The sequence below is a fragment of the Pseudophryne corroboree genome, chromosome 1, assembly GCF_028390025.1.
Source record: "Pseudophryne corroboree isolate aPseCor3 chromosome 1, aPseCor3.hap2, whole genome shotgun sequence".
Taxonomy (NCBI): Eukaryota; Metazoa; Chordata; class Amphibia; order Anura; family Myobatrachidae; genus Pseudophryne; species Pseudophryne corroboree.
The window spans coordinates 1,036,907,091-1,036,931,859 of NC_086444.1; the positions used below are offsets into that span (position 1 = coordinate 1,036,907,091).

At 45.3% G+C, this 24,769-nt stretch overlaps 1 protein-coding gene and 1 long non-coding RNA gene across 3 annotated transcripts in view; one reads left to right on the top strand and one right to left on the bottom strand.

Moving 5' to 3' along the window:
• The window catches only part of LOC134923917 (cytochrome P450 4V2), a 119,232-nt gene extending 115,179 nt beyond the window's left edge, over window positions 1-4,053 (top strand). Inside the window, exons 9-11 of the mRNA XM_063920798.1 lie at window positions 804-938; window positions 2,278-2,457; window positions 2,689-4,053. Of these exons, the coding sequence (XP_063776868.1) occupies window positions 804-938; window positions 2,278-2,457; window positions 2,689-2,846 (473 nt within the window). The 3' untranslated portion in view covers window positions 2,847-4,053. The remainder of the gene's footprint in view (window positions 1-803; window positions 939-2,277; window positions 2,458-2,688) is intronic.
• Window positions 933-24,769, bottom strand: LOC134923933 (uncharacterized). 2 transcript variants are annotated; one of them, XR_010177510.1, is made up of 3 exons: window positions 24,467-24,769; window positions 20,524-20,643; window positions 933-1,118 (listed from the first exon to the last, which is right to left on the bottom strand). It is a non-coding gene; the product is annotated as an uncharacterized LOC134923933 (long non-coding RNA). The 2 variants fall into 2 exon arrangements; XR_010177509.1 differs by lacking the exon at window positions 933-1,118 and adding an exon at window positions 15,647-16,861.

The window sequence follows — 24,769 nt, forward strand, 5'->3', positions numbered from 1 at the left end:
TCACCTGAACCCAACCTGTGGTCATCCTGAGATATCCATAGTGATCGATAAGACCTTGTTATTTAACAAGATCTTATCGCTCACTATGGATATCTCAGGATGACAATAGTGAGAAACACTGTAGGAAATGAAATGTTATTCGTAAAATGAAGTATTTTTACATTTTTATTTTTCTAGTGCAGCAAGCCCACAAGGGGCCTCGTTGCGCTCCCCCGCCGGCAATCTAAAGATCATGATCCCGGCGTCGGGACCAGCGGGATCCCAAACGCGGGTCACCTGAACCCAACCTGTGGTCATCCTGAGATATCCATAGTGATCGATAAGACCTTGTTATTTAACAAGATCTTATCGCTCACTATGGATATCTCAGGATGACAATAGTGAGAAACACTGTAGGAAATGAAATGTTATTCGTAAAATGAAGTATTTTTACATTTTTATTTTTCTAGTTTGTTTCTTCTTTTTATTACATTTTTACTACAAGTCTGAGTCTTGGTTTCCAGTGCAATGCAGATAAGTGACCCAGCGAGGTCAGGTCAGACATGCTTGGAATGGACCCTACTGGCCAGCGATGCAATAAGTCTCTGCCTACTCCTGCTGGCCAGCACTGCCACACAACTGAGTATTGCTCAGCTGCCCAGTGGGTTTTATTTTAAGAGAAATCAGCCAGAAAAAGATTCACTGCAATGAGGGGTGTAATGGACTACAGTAAATCTGTCAATTCTGTCAATTTCAAACCTTGATGTCACAAAGTATTACTTCTTAAGCTATTTTCATGTGCCATTTTTTTTTGTCCGTATTAGGTAAGTCCGACCGGCCACTGACAATGGATGATTTGAAGAAGCTGCGGTATCTTGAAGCAGTTATTAAAGAAGCACTTCGAATCTTCCCTTCAGTCCCATTCTTTGGAAGAACCACTACTGAAGAGTGCACCATTAGTAAGTCACCAAAGTTTTATGGGAGTACAAATCTGTCATCTAGATAACATAATGACCTGTAGAGATGGACAAATGATGAGTGTAAATCACAAGCATAACATGCAACCCAGAGCTGGCTGTACAGGCACGGAGAGAACAGTAGTACATGCGCCTGGTGTGTGCCTGGAGATCTGGCTTCATCTGGAAATACAAAATAAAAATACTAAGTCAATGCAGATAATGCTAAGTCAATTGTTTTCCCTTTAATAGAACAAATGGGTATCTGCTTTTTTCTTGCAGTCTATTACAAAAATCAGTGTAATGATGCACATAGATTGCAGCAGCCACACTACAATAGTAATAGCGTCAGTGCTAGGGATCAAGACGCACCCAGTCATTGCAAAGCATTCCCCTCCTGACAGCCACATGATCACTTTCTTTGTGCTCAGCAGTTGAGTAGTAAACCATAAGCCCTAAATGCATCGCAGTGTACATGGGCAGTAGAAAGCTAAAAGGTGCCAAATGTATTTATATCCAACCCATGAGCCTCAATGCGTGATAATACAGAAAATGGAATCTGAAGGGGTAGATTTAATAAGGAGCATGTTGTCAAAGAGACCGATCATTGGTGACTTTGACTGATGAATGTTAAAGGGCATATTTGCTAAGCAAGCCATATATTTCTGTTTTTGTTTTAAAACTATCAATGAAGGCCGCTGATGATCACTGGCTTTGACAAGCTGTTTCTTAGTAAATCTATACCTAAGCAGTACCATCTTAGCATATGGGCACAATGGGCAGCTGCCCAAGGCCCTACAATTGTAGGGGCCTTAGGAGCTGGTGCCTCCAGAATTTCTTGGGAGGCAGACTACATGATGTGTGCGGCGCTTGCAACATGCATATGGGCAGCCGGCTGAGAGGCTGGCAAAGAATGATTCTTCTTGGCCGCTCTGATTGTGGATTATACACAATCAGAGCGGTTGGGCAGCATTCTCTACCTGCCTCCAAGCCTGCAGCCAGACAGTGAATGGCTGTCAGCTGGCTAATTGGCGGATGGCTGGAGCTATCCATCAATCAGAGTGCAGCATTCTCTACTTACCTCCCGCCTGCAGCCAGACAGTGAATGGATGTCAGTATGCTGATTGGATGGCTGGAGCTAAGAGATGGTTGGAGCTGTACCTAAGAGTGTGATCAAGCTTAATTATTTTACACTAAAATGAAACCTGACAAGTCAGAAACTGCAAGTAATTCCAGTAACAGAGAGGTAGACGCATTACATATACTACGTACATTAACTTTCAATTATATCTCTGCTAAAAATAATTATGTGCTGCCTGTGGGCTTGTGTCTAATCCTGTAGGAGGTTTTAAGATACCGAAAGATGTGAATGTGGTGATTGTGCCTTATGCCCTGCACCGTGATCCAGAATATTTTCCCGAACCCGAGGAATTCAGGCCGGAACGGTTTCTTCCTGAGAACGCAAGTGGGCGTAACCCCTACGCATATATACCTTTCTCTGCTGGACTCAGGAACTGCATTGGTGAGTTTAGAAATTAAACATACACGTGGATTTGTAGTAGATTACTGGAACACAAAAATACACATTGATGGTAACAAGCACACACTAACAAAATATGTATATATATATATATATATATATATATATATATATGATCTTCCTGTATATAGAGTGGGCACATTGTTTTTAATTACAGTAGTTTTCGCCGATCTTTACTAATATAGTCTTTTCTTTGTATTCTGCAACGTATAGGCCAGCGCTTTGCTCTGATGGAAGAAAAGGTGGTTTTAGCTGCCATCCTGAGGAATTTTACAGTAAAAGCATGTCAGAAGCGTGAAGATCTCTGCTTGCTGGGAGAACTGATTCTTCGCCCACAAGATGGCATGTGGATTGAGCTGCAGAACAGATAACCTGACTTTGTTTCCCAAACCTTTTGACCTTACAATCTAATTGTATGAACTATAAATATGTCTGTAATTGTTATTAATTGTAAATAGCTTATTATGTATGAATACTGATAGAGAGGAATTGCAGTATAATATTTTTCTGGATGGCCTTACAATTTCCCATGCTACCCAAGCCTGGTATTTTTATTACTTCAGGAAATAGCTGGGTTTTTCTTTTAAAGATGCAGGACTATTAAAATGAATATGTTTTGGCTAGAAAGAATCACACACACATGTAGATTATGGGGGGTATCCAATAAGCCGAGGTAAATTACCGCACTAACGGATCCCCGGGAGCTAATCAATTAGCCCTGACAAATCGGCACTTGTCCGGAATTATGATTTGCATGCCTCAGTTGCGTGAAGCAAGATCCCCAAAAAACAGCCCTTGGAGATCTGTTTTTTTGCAAAAACACATGGGTCTGGGAACTTATCCCAGATCCCACGCGTTTTCACTGGAAAACAGGAAATTTTTGTGCAGAAGAAAACAGGCTTTAATTGGATAATCCAATAATGACCATCGGGCTAAAATCACAATAATAGCCTGTTTCTGTTTGCCCGAAAAATTTGCACTGCTAATAGGATACCTCCTATGAGTATTAAGTAAATTGGGTTTTCCCAGCCCAAATATTATTTAGTGACACATACTAGAAGTAAATAGGAACCATGGTTTTCCTGTCACCCATGAGCACTCCAGTTCTCAAAACTACAGGCTAAGGCAGTGGTTCCCAGTTCTCAAAACATCAGGCTAAGGCAGTGGTTCCCAAACTTTCTTGAATCATGGCACCCTAGAGTATTAGCATTTTGTTATGGGACTCCCTAGGCCAAAAGTTTATTTTTGAGAAATTCAGCAAAGATTATTAAGTTAAGTCAATTGTTCTCACCTGTCATCCTTAGGGGCAGCTATGTGGTGGTAGACAGGGTTGTGCTTCTGTTTGGCCACATACAGTAGTTTATGATTGGCAGCCACCAGCTCTGGTTTTACATAGACTATAAATAATTTGATTTGGTCCTGGATCCATCAGCTAGTGGCAACCTTGCAAGCGCCCAGCGGCACCCAGCTTGGGAACCATTGGGCTAAGGGTATGCTTTTGTACTGTATATTTACTTCCATAACTTTCTATGCAATATTTTGACTGGCGAATATAAATAAAATGCAGGTTCTCAGAAACATTGTTGATACTTTGGTCTATCACAATTAATTGAATACACTTCTACATGACAGTATATGTTTCTGTAGCCCGTATGGTGGGACTTTGGTGGAACACTGATATGTACACGCAATTATTCGTATGTTTCCTTAGTGTGAAAATGCAGGATTTACAGTTTCCCAGTAGGTTTACACATTCATTGTATGCAACTAGCATGGCGACATACCTATCAGTATAATAATGAAATAGAAACAATTGACATTTGTGTGGATGGACAATTACAATAACAAACACAAACTATTAAATAAAATGAAGATATAAATATATGAGATAAAATACCAACTATACCATTTAATAAAAAATACATACCATACTTACTGTAAAACGATGTACACACTGGCATATCTATAGTGGGTGCAGTGTGTCTATCAGCCATATGTATGGGCATCTTCTGGCAGTACCACCCTTAAATAATGTTCCATGAGGGTACCAGGCCACAGTGATGCTTTCCTTGATTTAGCTACTTAGTTAGATCCCCGAGTGGTCAGATCCTGCCCACTTTCACCATGCACATACTGTAATGGTCTTGTTGCTTGGCTGTGCATCTGAGGGGTAGTATCAGAGCATGGGTGGACAGCTTAACTCCTTAGCTGACTTTAGACAGTGTGACGGGGTTTATGTTGTAGTCAGTAACCTACAGTATAACTGGTATTGCACATTTACATTTTTTCTGATCGCCTATTTTGTATGGATCTCTTCTGTCATAAAGAGGTGGATAACACAATGAGAAATATTTACACAGATATACGTGACTCGGACAATTGACAGCACAGCATAAAATAAAGTGAATCACCAGGTACTGACCCATGCCAGTAGTCCAGGCATTCCCAACCGCGGTCCTCAAGGCACACCAACAGTGCAGGTTTTAGTGATATCCAGGCTTCAGCACAGATAGAGAAAATCAAAATAACTGAGGTACTAATTAAGTCACCTGTGTTCAAGCCTGGCTATCACTAAAACCAGGACTGTTAGTGTGCCTTGAGGACCGAGGTTGGGAAACACTGCAGTAGTCCATGATTTCATGTGCTCCTTACAACATGATATTGGTGGGATTAGTGGCAAAAAAGGACCATATCCAATTTTACAGTTCATAATCACCAGTGTACTGTTACATGATTTGAAAATGATCGTTATTTTTCTACAGCCTTATGATGAACATAGAGCACATATTAAAACTATTTAACATGTCTATATTTGCCTGTAGCAGATTCCAGCCAGACACTTTTTGTCTTAACTTATAAAATGGCCTCCCTCATTCCTTCTAGCAGTAACTCTGGCCAAGTATATATTTCTGGTGTTCACTGAATTCACATATACTGTATGTAAGCATGCTCGTATATCTGCTTGCCTGCAGATACAAAGCTTCCCCCTTTTTTAACTTTCACAATGTTTCTGTGAGCTGGGACTAGGAACACCTTGATTTTACTTGAAATCACCCTTAAGTTTGAGGCTTAAGCACAATGGGGGTAATTCCAAGTTGATCGCAGCAGGAATTAGAGTTAGATTTGGGTGTGGTGTGTTCAATCTGCAATCTAATTTGCAGTGTAAAAATAAAGCAGCCAGTATTTACCCTGCACAGAATTAAAATAACCCACCCAAATCTAACTCTCTCTGCACATGTTATATCTGCCTCCCCTGCAGTGCACATGGGCCCTCATTCCGAGTTGTTCGCTCGCAAGCTGCTTTTAGCAGCATTGCACACGCTAAGCCGCCGCCTACTGGGAGTGAATCTTAGCTTCTTAAAATTGCGAACGAAAGATTCTCAAAATTGCGACCACACACCTCTTAGCAGTTTCTGAGTAGCCCCAGACTTACTCGGCATCTGCGATCAGTTCAGTGCTTGTCGTTCCTGGTTTGACGTCACAAACACACCCAGCGTTCGCCCAGACACTCCTCCGTTTCTTCAGCCACTCCCGCGTTTTTCCCAGAAACGGTAGCGTTTTTTCGCACACACCCATAAAACGGCCAGTTTCCGCCCAGAAACAACCACTTCCTGTCAATCACATTACGATCACCAGAACGAAGAAAAAAACGTGAGTAAAATACCTAACAGCATAGCAAATTTACTTGGCGCAGTCGCAGTGCGGACATTGCGCATGCGCATTAGCGACTAATCGCTCCGTTGCGAGAAAAAAATAACGAGCGAACAACTCGGAATGACCCCCAATGTTTTGCCCAACTGCTAAAAAAATTCCTGCTGCGATCAACTTGGAATTACCCCCAATGTTTGTAACATATGGTATCATAGAAGAACACCAGTTGGCAGAGTGGCACAGCCAAGGCACAGAAGGCAGAAGTGGAGCGAAAGCCAAAGTCACCAGATGGAAATGTAAAGATGTAATCAAGGACAGGTAACTGCGTAGGTACCAATTGTAGAAGCAGCAAGTGCAAACCACAACTACTGTATATATAGTAAATATACCTGTGTGTGTGTCAGCAGAAACCGAGTCACTCACAGGACTTGTCTGTGCAGTAACAAACTTTGGTGCATAAACGCAAATTAAGTCCAACTTCTGGCAGGATATTTAGACCAGGAAACATCTGATTTTTTTCAGACCAACCAGAAAGTGTCTGTTATTTTAACAGTTGCACATAATAGAATTTTACCTTTGCTACCCAAAGTCCCATCATTAAAGCAACACACACTATAAATAATTCCCAGTCTTCCAGGACATACAAACAGCTTATGCTGATTTAAATGATGTGTGGCATGGCTATATTCTGTTACACCGTTTTTCAGAAAAACACTGTAGCATAACCTTTTGTGTGCAGATACACTTGCCATTATATACAGAATATAGGCTTGCCACATATCATTGGAGACTTATGGATCTGCTTCTGTGACTTGGGGACTAATTCAGACCAGGGGCATCGCACGGGTACAAAGTGGATCGCCGCTCAGTGATGGGTTTGTGTGAAGGACCAATTCGCATGGGCATTCGCAAGGAGATTGAAGAAGGATTGAGAAGGCGTTTATGGGTGGCAACTGACCGTTTTCTGGGAGTGTATGGAAAAACGCAGGTTTTTCCAAGCGTTTGCAGGGCGGGTGTCTGACGTCAATTCCTGTCCTGAACAGGCTGAAGCCATCGCAGCGGCTGAGTAAGTCCTGGGCTACTCAGAGACTGCACAAGATCTGTTTGTAGTGTACAGCTCTGCTACACATGCGTTTGCACACTTGCACAGCTAAAAATACACTCCCCCCTGTAGGCGGCGACTATCTGTTCGCAGCGCTGCAAAAATTGCCTGCTAGTGATCATCTCTGAATTAGGCCCTTAGGGGGTCATTCCGACTGAAGTGCGCCTGTGCATGGGTCGCAATGCGCAGGCGCGTCGTTGCCCGACGCCGGGCAGCAACGAGAATAACAAAGAAAGCGTTCGGAGCAGCAAACGCAAAAAGATTGACAGGAAGAGGCCGGCCGGGGGTGTCAACTCACCATTTTCTGGGAGTGTCGAGGAAAACGCTCTCTGCACAGCCGATTGCAGCCCTGCACAGCTCAAACCCCCAATTCATAGTATGTCACACAGCAGTGTCCCCAATTCATAATATGTCACACAGCAGTGTCCCCAATTCATAATATGTCACACAGCAGTGTCTCTAGTTCATAATATGTCACACAGCAGTGTCTCTAATTCATAATATGTCACACAGCAGTGTCTCTAATTCATAATATGTCACACAGCAGTGTCTCTAATTCATAATATGTCACACAGCAGTGTCCCCAATTCATAATATGTCACACAGCAGTGTCTCTAATTCATAATATGTCACACAGCAGTGTCTCTAATTCATAATATGTCACACAGCAGTGTCTCTAATTCATAATATGTCACACAGCAGTGTCCCCAATTCATAATATGTCACACAGCAGTGTCTCTAATTCATAATATGTCACACAGCAGTGTCCCCAATTCATAATATGTCACACAGCAGTGTCTCTAATTCATAATATGTCACACAGCAGTGTCTCTAATTCATAATATGTCACACAGCAGTGTCCCCAATTCATAATATGTCACACAGCAGTGTCCCCAATTCATAATATGTCACACAGCAGTGTCTCTAGTTCATAATATGTCACACAGCAGTGTCCCCAATTCATAATATGTCACACAGCAGTGTCCCCAATTCATAATATGTCACACAGCAGTGTCTCTAATTCATAATATGTCACACAGCAGTGTCCCCAATTCATAATATGTCACACAGCAGTGTCTCTAATTCATAATATGTCACACAGCAGTGTCTCTAATTCATAATATGTCACACAGCAGTGTCCCCAATTCATAATATGTCACACAGCAGTGTCTCTAATTCATAATATGTCACACAGCAGTGTCTCTAATTCATAATATGTCACACAGCAGTGTCCCCAATTCATAATATGTCACACAGCAGTGTCTCTAATTCATAATATGTCACACAGCAGTGTCCCCAATTCATAATATGTCACACAGCAGTGTCTCTAATTTATAATATGTCACACAGCGGTGTCTCTAATTCATAATATGTCACACAGGGGTGTCTCTAATTCATAATATGTCACACAGCAGTGTCCCCAATTCATAATATGTCACACAGCAGTGTACCTAATTTACAATATGCAACATAGCAATGTCCCCAATTCATAATATGTCACACAACAGTGTCCCCAATTCATAATATGTCACACAACAGTGTCTCTAATTCATAATATGGCACACAGCAGTGTCCACAATTCATAATATGTCACACAGCAGTGTCTCTAATTCATAATATGGCACACAGCAGTGTCCACAATTCATAATATGTCACACAGCAGTGTCTCTAATTCATAATGTGTCACACAGCAGTGTACCCAATTCATAATATGCCACACAGTGTCCCCAATTCATAATATGCCATACAGCAGTGTCTCTAATTCATAATATGCCACACAGCAGTGTACCTAATGTACAATATGCAGCATAGCAATGTCCCCAATTCATAATATGTCACACAGCAGTGTCCCCAATTCTTGATATACCACACAGCAGTGTCTCTAATTTACAATATGCCACACAGCATTATCCCCAATTCATAATATGTCACACAGTAGTGTCTCTAATTCATAATATGTCACACAGCAGTGTCCCCAATTCATAATATGTCACACAGCAGTGTCCCCAATTCATAATATGTCACACAGCAGTGTCTCTAATTCATAATATGTCACACAGCAGTGTCCCCAATTCATAATATGTCACACAGCAGTGTCCTCAATTCATAATATGTCACACAGCAGTGTCCCCAATTCATAATATGTCACACAGCAGTGTCCTCAATTCATAATATGCAATACAGCAGTGTCTCTAATTCATACTATGCAACACAGCCGTGTCACTAATTCCTAATATGCCTCATAGTAGTGTCCCCAATTTATAATACACCTCACATTAATGCCTCAATTGGTAATATGCCACACAGAGCCCCTTTATATGATTCAATCCTCAGGCCATCCTCATGCATTTATATGCCAGCACGGAACCTTGCCCTCATGTCCTTATATACCAACTGAAAACCCCCCTCATGTCCATATATACTAGCTTACCACACTTCCATCTCATTTCCTTATAGTACAAGCTTAGAGCTGCCCTCATGTCCTTATTAACCAGCTCAGCACACGCCTCTCATGTACTTATATACCCACTCAGCACACACCTCCAGCATGTGCTCATATGCCAGCTCGACGTGCGCCCCCTCATGTCCTTATATACGAATTCGGGGTACGCCTCCCTCATGTCCTTATATACCAGCTTGGTGCATGTCACCCTCATGTCCTTATATACCAGCTTGGCACACACCTCCCTCATGTCCTTATATGCCAGTTCAGTGCACATATCATGTCCTTATATGCCAGTTCAGTGTACACATCATGTCCTTATATACCAGCTCGGCACACACCTCCCTCAAGTTCTTATATACCAGCTCAATGCATATCCGCCTTATGTCCTTTTATACTAGCTCAGCGCACGGCTCCTTCATTTTCTTATATGCCAATGCAGCTCGGCGTGCGCCCCCCTCATATCCTTATATACCAGATCAGCGCACACCCTCCTCATATCCTTATATACTAGCTCAGTGCACGCCTCCCTCATGCCCTTATATACCAGTTTGGGGCGCGCCTTCATCATGTCCTTATATACCAGCTCAGCGCACGCCCCCCTCATATCCATATATACCAGCTCAGCGCATGCCCTCTTCATATCCTTATATACCAGCTCAGCGCATGTCCTCTTCATGTCCTTATATACCAGCTCAGTGCATGCCCTCTTCATGCCCTTATATACCAGCTCAGCGCACACCCCCCTCATATCCTTATATAAGGTGCTGTCAGATGGAGTTACAGTTGTCCATATACAAATGTTCACAACCTTTTACATAATCTGATGAAAGATGCTTGAATGTTTTCTATGTAGTTCTTGAAATAGTTGCAATTTGCAATACAAAATGTGACTTTTACATAGACTACATTCTCAACTAAATCTGAGGTTTCATCATGTGCAAGCTTGTTTGAGCTTAAATGGCTACAGTGTATATTTAACAGCTTCATGCAAACAACAAAACTCAATCTTTGACTGTCAAACAGTAATGTTCACTCTTTGAAATAAAAACATTAAACATATATGAGATATACTGTTATTGTTTAAACTCAGACATTTATCATTTACATTAATGGCTTTTGTTTGGAACCGAACTGTGAATGCAATGAGGCAGTCGTGCCCAAATCGAATAGACCCAAAATATGTGATATACCATGCACAAGTTCCCGAATCAACCAAATACTGTGGTTAATTCAGGTTGGATCGCAAATTGCGATCCAACCGGAATTATTACAATCGCCCCGCGGGTGCATGAGCAGCACCCGTCCTGCGCATACACCCGCACTTTCTTTGAGGGGGCCGCAGAAAATGCGATTGCCTTTACCTGTCAATCAGGCAGAGGCGGTCGCTGGGAGGGGGGCGGCAACGCTCCATTTCCAGGGTGGAGAAGGAGCATTGCGGGGACAGTGTGGAACGAACGGGGGGTTGTGGGGGCGCGATTGTGGTGGCTGCACGATGTCACACGCAGCCGCCACAATCGAGAACATGATGGCGGGACTCCTGCGCTGCGCCCGCAGGAGCCATCCGCAGTTTCTTAGTCCCACCTATACTATTCACACATGTATACGCACTCTCAAACTTTACTATTACCCATGCTTGCTAGTCTTCTGCTGTGCTCTTTATCCTCTAGAATAAAACATCCCTCTTTAGCAGAGCCCTCCTTAGACTTTGTTGTCATGTCTGTAGTTATGTTTCAAACATGTGTGGCCCTAATATGTTTATGCTCTGTTTTCCTTACTCTAGAGCTGTTAAACATTGTTTCACCTTATTATACAAAATAAGTAATAACATTGATATTCTCAGGTTCTCTGACTTTACAGACCTAAATTTAAATGGTTTGACTCAACAGTTTTGGTCTTGGTGCAGTCCCAGCATTCACTCAATGGGGGTAATTCCAAGTTGATTGCAGCAGGATTTTTGTTAGCAATTGGGCAAAACCATGTGCACTGCAGGGGAGGCAGATATAACATGTGCAGAGAGAGTTAGATTTGGGTGGGTTATTTTGTTTCTGTGCAGGGTAAATACTGGCTGCTTTATTTTTACACTGCAATTTAGATTGCAGATTTAACACACCCCACCCAAATCTAACTCTCTGCACATGTTATATCTGCCTCCCCTGCAGTGCACATGGTTTTGCCCAATTGCTAACAAAAATCCTGCTGCGATCAACTTGGAATTACCCCCAATGTCTCTTCATGGTACTCACTCATCTCCCACTGGTTATTTCTAGACTTCCACCAAACAAGCTAGAAAATTTCAAACATGTTCAAAAGGCCACAAAGATGTTTGTCTTCAAGAGACCTTGATTCGAGTTTGTGGTTTAAAATTCAGCTTATTGAGTACACAGTTCACAATCATCATTTACAGTTCACGTTTATCAATTTTTTTAATCAAAGTAATGTTGTTTGCAAATAAAAACTCAAAATGTATAAATTTTTGCTTCGATCTTGGTCAAGTCTATTCACACGTACAAATGGGCTTCAGCATATGCAAACCAGATTGCCCATGTTTAATCCAATTTAAGCATACCTCTGACTTGGAAGGGCTCAGACATGGTCAGTATAACTCCAGTAAACTGTTGGCTAATATCAAAGGTCAAAAGACTCTTGACATTGGATTTGAATGACTGTGGCTTTAACTTTGGACACAACAACAACCATACTAGTCATATTTAACCAGACTATCAGAGCTCAGTAAGGCTGGAATGTCACATTACTTAAACCCATGTCTGTACCGTATTGTCATGCTCCTGAGTTCCTGGCTGGGTGTCTTACCCTTACATTGTCTCTCCGTGCTAGCGCTGAGAACATCTCCTGTGGTTATTGCATTTCAGCCTTCATGGAGTGCTCTGTCGGCAGTCTGGCATGGGCGCCGCCATGATGGAATGTGTAAGCCGACCCAGTATCTTCCATTCAGATCATCTGAGCATTGCACCAGCCAACCAGCTCCCAGCAGGGGGCATATAAGAGCTTCCTGTGCACTGGCTCACTATCAGTGCAACGCCACTCTACTACATCTACCTGCTTCTATGCTCCATGCCGCTCTGGTTACTGGCTACAATACCGGTTGCAGTCTGGTCAACTACTGGTTCCAGTCTGGCTCCAATATTGGTTCCAGTTCGGTCATCTCCTTTTTCCAATCCAGTCACCTACTGGTTCCAGTCTGGCTCCAATATCAGTTCCAGTAAGGTCATCTCCTGGCTTCAATACTGTCTCCAGTCCAGTCATCTCTCGGTTCTAGCCTGGCTCCAGTACCAGTTCAGTCACCATTGTGGAACCCATTGCAATTCATGTAATCTATTCCATGAGTAGGAACTGGATTAAGCCTTCCAGACCACTACGTCCACCTCTGTTCCAGCCCCTCACGCCTCTCCCAACCAAGCCTATCCCTCAGACGTGACACATATTTAGCATCTCTAGAACCTCACATGACCAATGACACAGAGGATTGTCAGTCTGAGGATTTTTGTAGGTTTTAGTACTGGCATTATTATCATAAATAACAGTAGCGTTATTTGCTTTCCATGTCGATAACATCAACAGTAATGTTAGCTTGCCATGCTTGTACTGTTTCCTCTAAACTTGGAGTTTTGGAAATTATATCATGTGTTAAAATCCATTGTGGCAGACGGCACCAAGCAGCAGATTATTGTAGAAAATCTGTCATCAAATTATCATGCTCCCCGATTTCTAACATATACTGTACATGGTGATTCCTCTTTCATACATTGCATCTGCCGTGCAGCTCGGTTGATATAATATATGTGAAAACTGTTAGCTTCTCGACAGAAGGGATCCCGGCAGTCGATATACCGATGGCGGGATCCCGAAGGAGAACACAATACCAGCATCTACATACCGACGCCACACGGGATACAGGCATCACAATACCCACAGCTGGCATCCCGATCAACTTAACAGCGGACGGCGCTGGCATCCTGCCACGCAGGGGGGAGATTAGGTTTAGCCAGGAGAAGGGGGGTTAGGGTGTAGGGACAGGAAGGTTAGGGTTAGGGACCAGGGAGGGAGGGTAAGGTTTAACCACATAGAAGGGAAGGGGTAGGCATTGGAGGAGGGAGGGTTAGGGTTAAGCACTACCCGGGAGGATTAGGCACCACCCGGGAGGATTAGGTTTAGGCACCTACAAGGGAGGGTTAGGGTAGGGGGCATGAGGAGGGTTAGGATACTTTAGAGGGGGCTGTTGGGATTCTGATGGACGGGATGCCACTGTCGGTATTCTGACCACCAGCATTCCATCCATCAGGAATTCATACTGAACCCATAGAACACACACACACCTACATATACACACATATAGAACACATACAAACACACAAATACATACATACATACATACACACATACATACAAACAAACACACACACACACACACACACACACATAGAACACTTACATGACGCTGACGGTTTGCCCCATGCTGGTGCTGTAGCTAGGGGTGAGGTGTGCTCACAAGCATGGCGTGTAGAGGATCTAATTTGGGTACACACGGATACTCTTACTAGTGAGCCCCTGCAAGAAAGACCCACGTGGACAGGCAGTCAGTGGGCACCAGAAGACCTGTCAGCGCACAGCCAGTGGGTAGAAGCCGCACAGACTGCAGTACAAAAGGGCACACTGAGCAGCAGTTCCGAGGATGCCTGAAGGGAAAGGGCTGCGGCTATCCGGCACTCCGATCCCTGGTGAAGTATTGATCTTTGGGGTTTTCTGGGTACTCAGAAACCCTCCCTGCGTGTGCTACTGAAAGATCCTATATATCATCCATTCTAACCCCTTTATCTAATGCTGTATCTTATCATTAGGCTGTAGAACTTTGCCCAGGTAGTTAATCATTTATGGCTATACATTCCCTATACTGTGGGCTAGTGTTAACTGCATCAACAAAGAAAAAGTTTAGTAACTGATACATATTAAAAAACACACTGTATAGTGTGTGTACTTTATGGGGAAAGATATACACACTTTTACTATAAAATAAATATACATTATCTACACATTCTACTATTATACATTCAGCATTAAAATATGCCTATTATATTCTATGGGAGCTTTTTATGGGAACCGCATATTCTATTCGAGCACAGCAATACCAAATGATTCATGTTTGTGCGCACAGATAATGATTGAATTCTTTATTCATTCCATTATTGATGATTACAATATTTAAAATAAATAAAGAGATTTACACAATGACATCACCCATGCCCGGGCCTCGCACCCAGCTACATAAGCGCTGGTCTTAACTGCTCGGCCACGCAAGGCATCCGTAACAGCCTTGATACTTATTGGGAACATGATGTGATGCGTACACCTTACGCTACGTAGGGTGTACACAATGCAATATCATACATTCCATCAATAGCGCAATACAATATCATACAATCCGTCAATACAAGCCATCAATAACGACAGTTTATGGATGGTCTGGTAAAGGTTTGGATACAATGTCCAAAGTGGTTTAGCGTATTGTTAGCAAACAAAGGATCCACAATGATTGAATTCTTTATTACACAGTCAACTGCAGCTCTGCATTCATGACAAAACGCTGTTCAGTATTACTGTATAATGTAAAGAATGACAGGTTCCATCATCCAATCGGCAAGCGGTGCTACAGAAGCTTCATTGGCTATTTGGCGCATGCGCTGTGCAGTTTAGGAAAAGTGACATCTGGTGGAGAGAAAGTTGTATTACAGTCTCTGTCTTTCCTCAGTACGTTATGTTACTATGTTCTGTTACATTAGGCGACTTAGAACGTCAGGCAGTAGCACGGCAAGGCGCGACTAGCAAGGCCCACTACATAGCGTATGGCGCAAAGATGTAGCAGGACACATTTGTATATTTGGACACTGCCAGAATCTTCCTAATTTTGTCTCTGTAAGCCACCACAACTGATTTGAAATTAAACAATGGAGATGCAATTGAAGTGCAGACTTTCAGCTTTAATTGAAGGCGTTCAACAAAAATATTGTATGAATAGTTTAGGAAATGCAACAATTTTTATACACAGTCCCCTGTTTTCAATGGCTCAAATGTTATTGAGCAAAGTAACATAATAATACATAAAATGTTCATTTTTAATACTTCCTTTGTTATGCTTTGGCAGGTCTTTACTGCAGATGTATTTAGTGGATGTTCATGGGTCTTTCTGCCTTTAGTATTGTCTTCAGCAAGTCAAATGCATACTCGATAAGGTTGAGATCAGGTGATTGAGTCAGTCATTGTAGAATATTCAATTTCTTTACCTTAAAACACTTCTGAGTGGTTTGGCATGTTTGAGTCTGGTATGTTTTGGGTCATTGTCCATCTGGACTGTAAAGCTATGCCCAATCAACTTTGCAGACTTTGACTGAATCTAAGCAGACAGTATATCTCTATACACTTCAGAATTCATCCAGCTGCTTCTGTCCTCTGTCACATCATCAACCAACACTAGTGACCCCATGCCAATGGAAGCCATGCAGGAACATGCTATCACACTGCCTTCATCGTGTTGTACAGAAGATGTGATACACTTCCAATTATGAGACATTCCAAGCCTTCTCCATATTTCTTTCTTTCCATCATTCCGGTACATGTTGATCTTAGTTTTATCTGTCCAAAGGGGATGCGGTCAACATCCTGGTGGACGGGATCTCGGCGGTCGAAATACTGACGCCGGAATCCCGAGCGCCACAATCCCGACATATTCTCCCTCCGTGGGTGTCCACGACACCCATAGAGGGAGAATATAATAGTGTGCCGAGCGTAGCGAGGCACCGTGCCCACAGCGTGGCGAGCGAAATGAGCCCACAAGGGGCTGCGTTCCGCTCGCCACCCCTGTCGGGATTGTGTGGTCGGGATTCCGGCGTCGGTATTTCGACCGCCGGGATCCCGTCCAGCGGGATTACGTACTGATCCCGTCCAAAGAACGCTGTTCCAGAACTGGGCTGGCTTTTTTAGATGATTTTTGGCAAAGTCTAATCTGGCCTTTGTATTTTTGAGGCTTATGAATGACTTGCACCTTGTATCTGTATCTGCTTTTGTGAAGTAAATGCTACTTTTGGAATTAACTCCAGACATTTTGGCTGCTTGACTGATGAAAAGGATAGTACTTGAAACAGCTTTTGAGTCAACTGTACAATTACTTTAGGTCCCTTGAAAAAGAGGGAGCTGCTATTATTATTATTATTATTATTATCATCATCATCATCGTCATCATCATTATTATTAACAGTTTCTTACATAGTGCAGCAAATTCCATTGCACTTTACAATTAGAAACAGTAATAACTTAAAACAAAACATTTGGAAACAACAACACTGAAAAAACAAAACTGGGTAATAACAGACAGTCATAGAGGTAGGAAGGTCCTGCTCGCAATCTTACATACTAAACAGCTGTAATTTCTAAACTCTTTCTCCAATTTGGATCTGAATACACCCAAATTAAAGAATGCAATTTAAAATCATATTAATTATATAACTGTAACTTAGATATGTTTTGGTAAACAACTAAAATGACAAAAGTTGCATTATTATCTAAATATATATGGACAGGGCTGTTTCTAGACAATTTGGTTCCCAGTGCGAGCATAAAAAAAAATGTGCCATCCATGGCACGAATACGTCACTGATGGAGGGGGCGGTTCTCCTCCTCCCTAAATGACTTGGCTTATACTTCCGCCTTGAGTACTGACCTTGCTGGCCCTGTGTCTTTATTGCTTCTCTGTCTATTGCTATGTTTCCATGTTTGACCTGTGTCCATCTGTATATTTTTCCAGATAGCTTTGTATTTTTTGTACTATACCTACCTGTTATATTTGACTTTTTGACAAACTTTATATTTGTATGTCTACATCCCGTTTCCCTGGTTCTGTGTTACCTCCCCACCCCTCCCTCTTTTCTTTTCTGTACCCCTTCCCCTTGCAAAAAAATTTTTTTTTCCAATAAATATTATTGATGAAAAAAATAAAATAAAATGCGCCATCCCCCCTATTAGCATTCAAAAACTGGAGGGGATGGCATGTGGGGGCGTGACCTCACTAAAATGGGCATGGCTTCGCAGGAAAAGACTACTTTACACCCCAATTTTTGACCCTGCAACAACAGACCTCAGCCACCATAAAGAAAAAAAATTCCACCATATTAAGCCCCACACGTAATGCCCCTTGCACCATATTATGCCACACACCGCAATGCCTGTGATACATTATGCCCTACAGTAAAGCTTCTAATTGCTTTTAAATTACCTGCTCGTGTCCAGGGGTTTCATGTGCTGGGTGTCATGCTCATTGCCAGGGGTTTCATGCACTGGGTGTCATGCTCATTGCCAGGGGTTTCATGCGCTGGGTGTCATGCTTGTTGCCCAGGGTTTCATGCTGTGGATGTCATGCTTTTTACAGAGGTGTGTAATACTTGTTGCCAGTGGTTTCATGCTCTGGCTCTGGGTGTAATGCTTGTTCTCAGGGGTGTGTGATGACCATTGCCAGGTGTTTCATGCTCTGGGTGTCATGCTTGTTCCCAGCTGTGTGTAATGCTCTTTGCCAGCAGTGCCAGATTAAGGTCCACATGGAAATGTAGGAAGGGCCTATTATGTGCCATTGCAGGTAGTGTGCTCAGTGCCACAGAGAAGTTCTCCCGGGTGGGAACCGGGGGTGTGGTGACATACTATTCACTGCACTACCTCCCCACACTACATCACTATACTACCTTCCCAGACTACAATTCCATACTATGTGATCTATTCATGAAGTAGTGAAAAAAGAATGGAAGTGAGCCAGTGGAGAAGTTGCCCATGGCAACCAATCAGTGTTAAGGTAACATTTATAAAGTGCATTCTATACAATTATACGTAGCAGCTCACTTCTCCACACTTTTCACTGCTTCATGAATAGATCCCTGTATCCTTATGCTACATCACTATGCTACCTCCCCACACTACATCCCTACAGTGTATCACTATGCTACCTTCTCCTACAGTATATCACTATGTTACCACTACATCTCCACACTATTTCACTGCACTACCTCCACAGACTACGTTCTCGCACTATGTCTACCTTCCCACACGACATTACTGCATTACCTTCCCACACCACAATACTGTACTACCTTCAGGGCCAGATTAAGGTTTGTCGGGGCCTCTGTGCAACAAAACTGTAGGACCCCTTTCAATATAAGAGGGGGAGGATGCGAGGCTGCAATGTTTGCCTCCAGTGCTGGGTTGGCTGGGATCAAGGTGAAGGAGTGCCAGCATCCTGCTTCAGGCAGGGGATGGCTTCAGGGTGTGCCAGAGTCGAGGGAGCAACTGACATCCTCCTTCTGGCCTGTGCAGCCCCGAGCTACACTCTAATGTGGCAACTGCTAACTGTAGTTGGCCAGAAGTGAACCACTGGGAGCTGTCAGTGGGGAGTCATCCTGGTATCCCAGAACTCTGTAGGTATGCCACTGCTACACTGTAGTAGGTCAGTGGTCACTGTTGGGAGCCATGTGAGTTCACTGCACAGGTGCAGGTGGCCGTGGGAGATCCACACACAGAGTGTAAGCATGTAGGTAAGTGGCTATACAGATTTGCTCAAAACAGTACTGCAAGGCCTTGGCTACCTTCTCACATTATTGCACTCCCGCCTCACACCACATTAGTGTGTTGTCTCCTCACACCACATTACTGTGCTACCTCCCCATACTACTTCCCTGCACTGCCTCCCCACACTACAAAACAGCACTATACTGCCTCCCCACTTTGCACCACTACACTACCTCCCCACACTAAAACATTGCACTACCTACCGATACTACATCACTTCACTGACACCACACACTACATCACTGCACTACCTACCTATACTACAAAACAGTACTATACTACCCAGAGGCGTCACTAGGGTTGGTGTCACCCGGTATGGTAACTCATGGTGTCGCCCCCATAGACCTAATCACACGGAACCCTTAGTAATGTTTGTGTACTAGTTTTAGAGCACTTGTGTACGATATCGTGAGTGCAGGACTGCCGGGGGGCTTCTGGGGAGTTCAAGGGAAATAGCATGCGATGATCACATGCGATTCATCTTTCTGATGTATGGCCACCTTCAGGTATGCAGATTCATGTGGAAATCTGTTTCATTACAAAAAAATGCATTTGCAGACTCGCACTTACAGATGTATCCTCCTACACTCTCGCTGCGGGAGGCAGATTGTACTGGTGCTGCCGCATCGCAGAATGTCGTAGCCTAGCACAGCTAACAAAGGGCCTAATTCAGAGCTGGTTGCAACAGCAATTTTTTTCTGTTATGGGCAAAACCATGTGCAGTGCAGGTGGGGCAGATGTAACATGTGCAGAGAGATAGATTTGGATGGGGTGTGTTCAAACTGAAATCTAGATTGCAGTGTAAAAATAAAGCAGCCAGTATTTACCCTGCACAGAAACAATATAACCCACCCAAATCTAACTCACTCTGCACATGTTACACCTGCCCCCCCTGCAGTGCACATGGTTTTGCTCATTAGAGAAATATTTTCTTTTTGCGATCAGGTCTGAATTAAGCCCAAAATCCATTGATATGCTAATAATCACAGGTGTGTGTATATGTGCGCATCCACTAGCGGCCTGAACATTACTGCAATAACTATGGTTATCAGGAGCATTGCTTCCCCCCAGTAGTGCAAGTAGAAAAAAGGCTTAGTGGTACTGTCGAAAAAATGGGCGTGGCCATGTGCAACAAAGGGGCATGGCCAGTTAAAATGTGGCATGTCCACATGACACCCCCCCATTTCTCGTCACTCTGGGAACATTACTTTACATTCCATATGCACCTTACCTTTATGGTGGTTTCTCTGAAGAATGGGGAACCTCTGAAGAAACGTATCCTCCCTGGTCAGACAGCGTCTTTAGTCGGTATTTACTATTCATGCAGGAAATTACATGGTCCGGAAGATGCCTGTTTGTGTAGGAATATAACCAAAATCATCGTCGTACAAGAGAGGTTCATCCAGATTCATGCCAGCTGTGTCACCTTCTACACCCTGTGTCTCTCAGCCACACCATTATCTATCTTCCCCCCTGCATCTCCCAGCCACACCATCTTCTCCCCCCTGATACTCTCAGCCACACAGTCATCTCCCCACAGTGTCTCTCAGCCTGCGTTCCCCCTCCTTCATTCTGTGTCTCTCAGCCTGCGTTCCCCCTCCTTCATTCTGTGTCTCTCAGCCTGCGTTCCCCCTCCTTCATTCTGCGTCTCTCAGCCTGCGTTCCCCCCTCCTTCATTCTGTGCCTCTCAGCCTGCATTCCGCCTCCTTCATTCTGTGTCTCTCAGCTTGCGTTCCCCCTCCTTCATTCTGTGTCTCTCAGCCTGCGCCCCGTTCATTCTGTGTCTCTCAGCCTGCATCCCCTTCATTCTGTGTCTCTCACCCTGCATTCCCCCCCCCCTTCATTCTGTGTCTTTCAGCCTGAGTTCCTCCCCCTCCTTCATTCTGTGACTCTCAGCCTGCGCCCCCTCTTCATTCTGTGTCTCTCAGCCTGCGTTCCCCCCTCCTTCATTCTGTGCCTCTCAGCCTGCATTCCGCCTCCTTCATTCTGTGTCTCTCAGCTTGCGTTCCCCCTCCTTCATTCTGTGTCTCTCAGCCTGCGCCCCGTTCATTCTGTGTCTCTCAGCCTGCACCCCCTTCATTCTGTGTCTCTCACCCTGCATTCCTCCCCCCCCTTCATTCTATGTCTCTCAGCCTGCGTTCCTCCCCCTCCTTCATTCTGTGTCTCTCAGCCTGCGCCCCCTCTTCATTCTGTGTCTCTCAGCCTGCGTTCCCCCCACTCCTTCATTCTGTGTCTCTCAGCCTGCGCCCCCTTCATTCTGTGTCTCACAGCCTGCATTCCGCCCTCCCTTCATTCTGTCTCTCTCACCCTGCTTTACCCCCTCCCTTCATTCTGTCTCTCTCACCCTGCTTTACCCCCCCCTTCATTCTGTCTCTCTCACCCTGCATCCCCCCGCCTTCATTCTGTCTCTCTCACCTGCATTCCCCCCCCCTTCATTCTGCCTCTCACCCTGCATCCCCCCCCTTCATTCTGTCTCACTAACCCTGTATATTCCCCCCCTTCATTCTCTCTCTCTCTCAGCCTGCGTCCCCCCCTTAATTTACTCTCTCTCAGCCTGCGTCCCCCTCTTCATCCAGTCTCAGCCTGCGCCCCCCACCTTCATCCAGACGCTCTCAGCCTGCGTCCCCCATCCCCCCCACTCTTTAACTCTGTGTCTCTCTCAGACACTCACCCTCTACTCCAGGCGCCGGCTGACTGAAAGCAACAAGGCAGGCATGTGTATGCAGCAGGAGGAAGCCGCGGCTCTTCCTTCCTGCTATGATGCGGCTGCGCTCCCAGCACGCAGCACTGTACAAGGAAGAGCCGCGGCTTTTGGCTGTGTGCCCAAACCCGGCCGCGGTGGTGTTGTGCAGGTGGGTATGTAGCCGGTTCATGGTCGGCGGGGGTGCGACGTGATTGCCGGGGAGGAGGGGGGGTGGCCGCCACCGCCGCACACGTGTCTCTGGCAGGTCAGTAGATGGGATGGGTGTGCGTGCGCAGCTCTATTTGGTGTCACCCCGTTGAAGGGTGACACCTGGGTGCGGGCCGCACCCCCTGCACCCCCCTCATGACGCCACTGATACTACCTCCTTATTCTGAACCACCACACTACATCACTACACTATACCACTGCACTACCTACCCAAACTACATCACTGCACTACCTCCCCACACCACATTACTGTGCTACCTCCCTACATATTACGGCGCTGCCTCCACACATTACTGCACTATGGGGCTAATTCAGACCTGATCGGTGCTGTGCCTTTTCACACAGCAGCAATCAGGACTGAACTGTGCATGCGCTGGCGCCGCAGTGCGCCGGCGCATGGCAGACAGCCCACGGCTGTCTTAGCCCTGTGATCGCCTCTGCCTGATTGAAAGGCAGAGGCAGTCACTGGGCAGGAGGGGGCAGGCCGGCGGCATTTAGCCGCCATTTATTGGGTGCGGCATGCCCGGACCGTTGGGGGGGTGGGCTGCGGTGGCTGCGTGATGTCACACACAGCCACTGCGACCAAGGCTGCGGCAAGTAGCTCCCTGCCAGCGAGCTGCGCTGGCTGGGAGCTACTCTTCCAGTATAAAAGCATCGCCGCTGTGCACTGCTTTTGCATTTGTGCGGGGGTGGGGTGGGGTGGTGGGGGGGTTGGGTTGGCCCCAGGGGCGTCAGAACGTTTTTCAGTTGGGGGGGCAAGTTAAAATCTCAATTTGGCGCCCCTAATTTATGGCCACCTTAGACAGGTCACTAGTACCTGTACGAAACTTTATGGAGTAGCAGTGAGTGAGTGACCCCGTATATACATTATGTCTGGTAGCTCCCTTACATCTATGATCAGTTTCTCAGACATGCGGGGGGACGCCTAGTCCACCCAGCATGTCTGGCTTTCCCCCCCCCCTGCACGGTTGTGAAAGCATCGCATAGCGGTGATGACTTTGCACCTGGCTAGAATCTCCCTTCCAATGCAGCCGCCGCGGCCTGCCCCCGCAACGGACCGGACACACCTGCGTTGTCTGGATAGCACCCAGCCAACGGTGTTCTTACAATGACAGTGACAGTCAATCAATTGCGGTCCGCGGCTGAAGCGCCCTTTATGTGCGGCGCCTATCTCAGCCGTGTACTGTGGCAGCAGGCGCCTCTCTCATGTTTGGGGGGAGCGAGCTGCCCCCTTGCCCCCCCCCATTCCGACGCCTCTGGTTGGCCCTGACATGCGGGGCGGAATAGCCCTGTGCTGGGCATCCCTCCTATGTCAGGGAAGCTGATCGTAGATGTGCTAAATTTAGCACATCTACGATCAGGTCTGAATCACTCCCTATGTCTTCACACAATATATCTACACTACCTCCCCATACTACATCAATAGGCTTGCGCAGCACATTTTATTAGGGAGTGCACTGTCGTAGCGGTGTCTAGCACTGCCTGTTGGACGTGTTTAGCACCGCCTTTTGGCATTCCTTACCTTACCTATATGGTGGTTTCTCACAATGTGGAACCTCTAAAGCAATATATTCTTTCTGGTCAAACGGTAATCACTATTTATGTAGGATATCACATGGTACGGAGATACCTGTTTGGGAATATAACTAATATCATCATACAACAGAGGTTCAATCAGACTCGCATCACCATCTGCCCCCTGCATCTCTCAGCCACACCATCATCTCTCCCATTCACCTCTAAGCTACACCATTATCCTCTCCCTGCGTCTCTCAGCCACACCATTATCTCCCCCCTCACCCTCAGCCACATCATCATCTGCTCCCTGCGTTGTCTCTCAGCTATCCCATCATCTCCTCCCTGCGTCGTCTCAGCCACAACATCATCTCCTCCCTGCATTGTCTCTCAGCCACAACATCATTTCTTTCCAGTGTCGTCTTCTCAGCCACACCATCATCTCCCACCTATGTCTCTCTGCCACGCCTTCATCTCCCATCTGCATCTCTCACCATCCCCCTCACTTTGTTTGTCTCTGAGCCTGACCCCCCTTCACTATGTGCTAACCAGCCTCCAACCCTTCACTCTGTCCTTCTCAGCCTCTCACCCTTCACTCTGTGACTCTCAGCCTGCTACTCTCCTTTCATGAACCCCTCATATCAACCTCACCCACTCCCCTTAAGCCAGCATCCCCTCTTCAATCTGTGCTTCTCAGCCTCCCACCCGTCACTCTGAGCCTATCAGCCTCACCCATTGTAATACTCACCTCACTGACGAAAGCTGGGGTGTGCCTGTCCCGACTGGTGCTGCGACCTCCTTGTGGTGTAGCCTGCTGGGCTGTACGTCTTGTCGTTGATATCCCTCGTCGGCGCAGGGTGTCCACCCCCAGACTGGAACCGGTGGATGGTGTCTCAGTGTTAGCGTGGCGGCTATTGGGCTCTTCTTCACCACACAGTATTGTGTGCAGGGAGCTAATAATGTTCAAGCCAGTAAAGAGAGTCGGAGCTGGGCTGCATGCATAGCTGACAGCCAGCAGCCTTTCCTGGTGGCGGGCGGGCAGGCAGGCATT